This window comes from Myotis davidii, unplaced genomic scaffold (genome assembly GCF_000327345.1).
Source record: "Myotis davidii unplaced genomic scaffold, ASM32734v1 scaffold1255, whole genome shotgun sequence".
Taxonomy (NCBI): domain Eukaryota; kingdom Metazoa; phylum Chordata; class Mammalia; order Chiroptera; family Vespertilionidae; genus Myotis; species Myotis davidii.
The window spans coordinates 109,235-113,053 of record NW_006286692.1 but is presented as its reverse complement, the minus strand read 5'-3'; the positions used below and the strand labels follow the sequence as shown (position 1 = coordinate 113,053).

Below are 3,819 nucleotides of genomic sequence, written 5' to 3'. Positions count from 1 at the left end.
GTCTCACAGATTAGTAAGCCTAGCAACCACAACTGTTTTAACAGTTTTTTATATATTAACTGATAAATCTCAAAAGTAATCAAAGAAAAACATTATTGTTCCCTTTTTTTATTTTTTTTTATTTTTTATTACAAAGGTATTACATATGTGTCCATTTTTTGTTCCCTTTTTTTTAAATGTATTTGTTGACTTTAGAAAGAGAGAAAGGGGGAAGGAGAGAGACAGACAGAAATGTTGGCGAGAGACAAACATCAATAAGCTAACTCCTTGCACGCCTCCTACCAAGGATTGAGTCCTCAACACGGCATGTGCCATAACTGGGAATTCAATCAGTGAGTTCTCAGTGCATGGGTCAACGCTCAACCAACTGAGCCAGGGCTATTCATCCTTTTTTATGAGAATATTTTGTAAAACATCCAGAAAATGGTAGAGCCTGGGTGTTATTCCAAACTTTATCTGGAATCTGTCAAAAAGAATACAGATCAATACATAGACTCAACCCTCATGAGTGTTCACAGCTGTTATAATTGTAAAGAACCAAAACAATGCCATGGCTGGTTTTGCTCAGTGGATAGAGTGTCGGCCTATGGACTAAAGGGTCCCAGGTTCGATTCTGGTCAAGGGCACACACCCAAGTTGCAGGCTTGATCCCCAGTAGGGAGCGTGCAGGAGGCAGCCGATCAACGATTCGCTCTCATCATTGGTGTTTCTATCTCTCTCTCCCTCTCCCTTCCTCTCTGAAACCAATAAAAATTTTTTTTTTTTTAAAAGAATAGAAACAAGAATGTAAGAAAAAAAAGCTCAAATAATAACATTTTTTTTTTTGCAAAAAGGCAGACATAGAAATGGAAACTCTGTACACAAAAAAATACGACATAAAAAAATATTTTCATGTCAATAAAATTACCCTGAAATAAAATAAACATTAATGTCAATGTGTTAATCTCACAAATCCCTTTGTGAATGATCATCTTAGTACTTGAGAAACACAAAAGGGAGGTAAACACACCATAATATAAAATATTGGCGCTATTGGTTCTTAGCCTATTGTTCGACATGTTATCTTTGGTGCTGATCTGTATTTTATAAATTTAACACACTTGAATATCCATTACTATAATGCCAGTAAACATTTTTGAAAATACAAAGTAGTGATAAAGAAGAGTGTGTCTGTGACATGTCAGTGGAATACAACAAAATGTACAGGTCTGAGGCCTGCCTGATAAAACCCTCCACTTGCAAATCTAGGATCTCCAGTGAACAACAAGGAGCCTTTATTTCTCAAAGCAACCTGAACATAAAGAAAAACTGAAAAGCAATGGAAGTTTCCAGATGAAATGTGATCGTTTACGCACATCTCACAAATTTTCTTTGAAACCCTTATTAAAGATTTTTTAAAATTAACTCTATGGTCAGGAACTAGGCAGAGAACACCCACACCAAGTGAAAATCAGGTGCAAAGGAAGTGACATCAGGTGACTGAAGGACACAGAACACATCATCACTAAGACCAATTTTATACAAAATTCATTCCACATATACCTCCACATTCTGTAAATCTCACAGTACATTTAAAGAGTAAGGCTTCCATGCCAATGTAGAGAGCAAGTCTCTGCTAACGAGTTTTCTTTTTCAGCACATTCTGATCTAATCCCAGCCACTAAGGCCATCCTGTTAAAGGTGCTTTGTCTCCATCCTGTCCTGCAGAGGAGATGCTGCAGCCATACGAAATCTAAAACCTGCATGTGTCTTCTGCAAACACCATCTCAATAGGGATCTTGGCTATCAATGCCTTCCCTTGTTGATCTGTCACAAAGAAAATGTTCTGAAGAGTTGAAGGTGGGGTTTCAGAACAAGGCACCCTAAGATGTGCTTCAACAGAACATGCATTATGTTGAACTGAAGGCACCAAGACCTAGAGAACCGTCTGCTCTCCCCCTGAACTACCTGGAAGAATTTAAATGATGAGCTTGGCCCATGATCTGTGTTAAACCAAATATGACATTTGAACTACCTAGGTTAACCGTGCCAAACTTGCTGGTCACGGGACACATGTGGCCCACAACAAATTCTCATTAACAATTACTCATTTATTTCAGCCCTTTGTATTCAGCATGTCTCTATCTTAATAAACCTACACTTCTATGACATTTGAAGCTTTTGGTGGTTTTTCCGGCCCACATAAACTTAAACCTTGTTTATTTTGCACGTGTTAGCCTTTGAGTTTGACATGCTTCATCTAGGTGGTAGGCAAACTAGTATTTCCTGAACATGTGATCTCTTGGCAACGATATTCTGAAGTCCCAAGGTGCAGTAGCTCATCCCAGGTTCAGAATGTCTCAAATACCAATTTTCCCTTTCAATCTCTGAGCCTCTCTTGCATGTGGGGTCTCTAACACTGTCATGTGTGTGGAGCTCCCATACATATCACATCTATCTGATTAGGCCAGCTGAGAGAACCTTGAAAGTAGAAGAAAGTATCTTCCTCCCACACAATGGCCATTAATTTATGGTGAGAGTTCTTCATTTCGTATAGGGGACCTGGATGGACACAACAGACAGAAAGCTGTGGACAAAAACGCAGAGGTAGCTGACTGTATCTGCCTCCTAAAGGCCTGCTTCCTTGCAGATGTTGAAACTGCTGACCCACATGAGCAGTTGATGAAGGCTTGACTGCTACAGGAACTTCCTGGGGTGGCTGTAGTGAACTACGCTGCCATCTTTCCCCCACAGCACAGGCACTAACAATCAGACAACCCCGTTGGAAAAGGAAGTAACTGCACCCTGAAGGAAATCTCGACCAGCAGGCCTTTTTCAAACCACCCTCCTATGTGTCCAAATCTGGATAGAGCCGCCAAGCTGCGCCTGACCCTCAGCAGCTCAGAGGACCTTCCTTTCTTCTATGTTGTCTCCCTTATGATCAAGCATAAGCCTAAGAAAATTTCCCAGGAAATTTCTCTGGAGGTTCCTCTTGATTTCTAACTTGGGGAACCCAAAAAACCCCAAGCGACAGTCACATTTTAAAGAGGGAACTTGGATAATCACAAGAAAAAAAAGTAAGCAGTTGAAAACAAATTCCTGTTGCAGGATCATCAGAAATAGAGAAGCAAAGGTCTGCACCACCTACATCCAGGAACTTGAGAAGGAAAAGCAGACACAGAACTGACCCAAGACAGAGCGTTTACCTGAGAAGCAGCCATATTGTCCTCTTCCTCCTCCTGCTCTGGGTTGTTTTCTCAGGCGACTTTATGTTGACCAATCACACCTGCATCTTGAGCATATGCTGTGCTTCCACCACACTCACAGGCAGAAGGACTTGAAATGCTGAAAAATGTCACACTCCCCTGCCCTTTGTCACAGGAGAGATTAAGAAAAAGTGAGATCCTACATTAAGACCAAAGTGTAAGTTTTTCTCTCTTATATTCCTGTGCTCTCCCATCCCACAGACATGCACAATTTCCAACCCAGCAATGAGAATGTGGGCTGTACTTTTGTTCCTCCCAACTCAAAAAAGAACCCTGTTACCTCCCCTGGACCAAAGCCAGCACTCAACTCTCACAAATGCTAGCCTCCCTTTTGAATCACCTGGAGCACCACACTAAACCAACAACCCAGAGCAGTTGTTCAGCTCTGTGGGGGAGGGCACAGTAATGTTACTTCTTACAATCCATCAAATGGTCTAATAGAAGGGGACCATCTAGCTAAGCATTTTTCTACAGCTTTAATGTGCATACAGAACCGTTGGGGATCCAGGTCCCACTCTAAAAAGTTATGATTCTGTAGGTCGGCAGTGAGGCCCCTGAAATAGCATCTTTCTCC

At 41.2% G+C, this 3,819-nt stretch overlaps 1 protein-coding gene across 1 annotated transcript in view; it reads right to left on the bottom strand.

Annotated features, from left to right (window-relative positions):
- LOC102757686 (zinc finger protein 726-like) overlaps positions 1-3,819 on the bottom strand; it is a 23,764-nt gene that overhangs the window by 11,300 nt on the left and 8,645 nt on the right. Inside the window, 1 exon segment of the mRNA XM_015560597.1 lies at positions 3,186-3,349. Within this exon segment, the coding sequence (XP_015416083.1) occupies positions 3,186-3,200 (15 nt within the window). The 5' untranslated portion in view covers positions 3,201-3,349.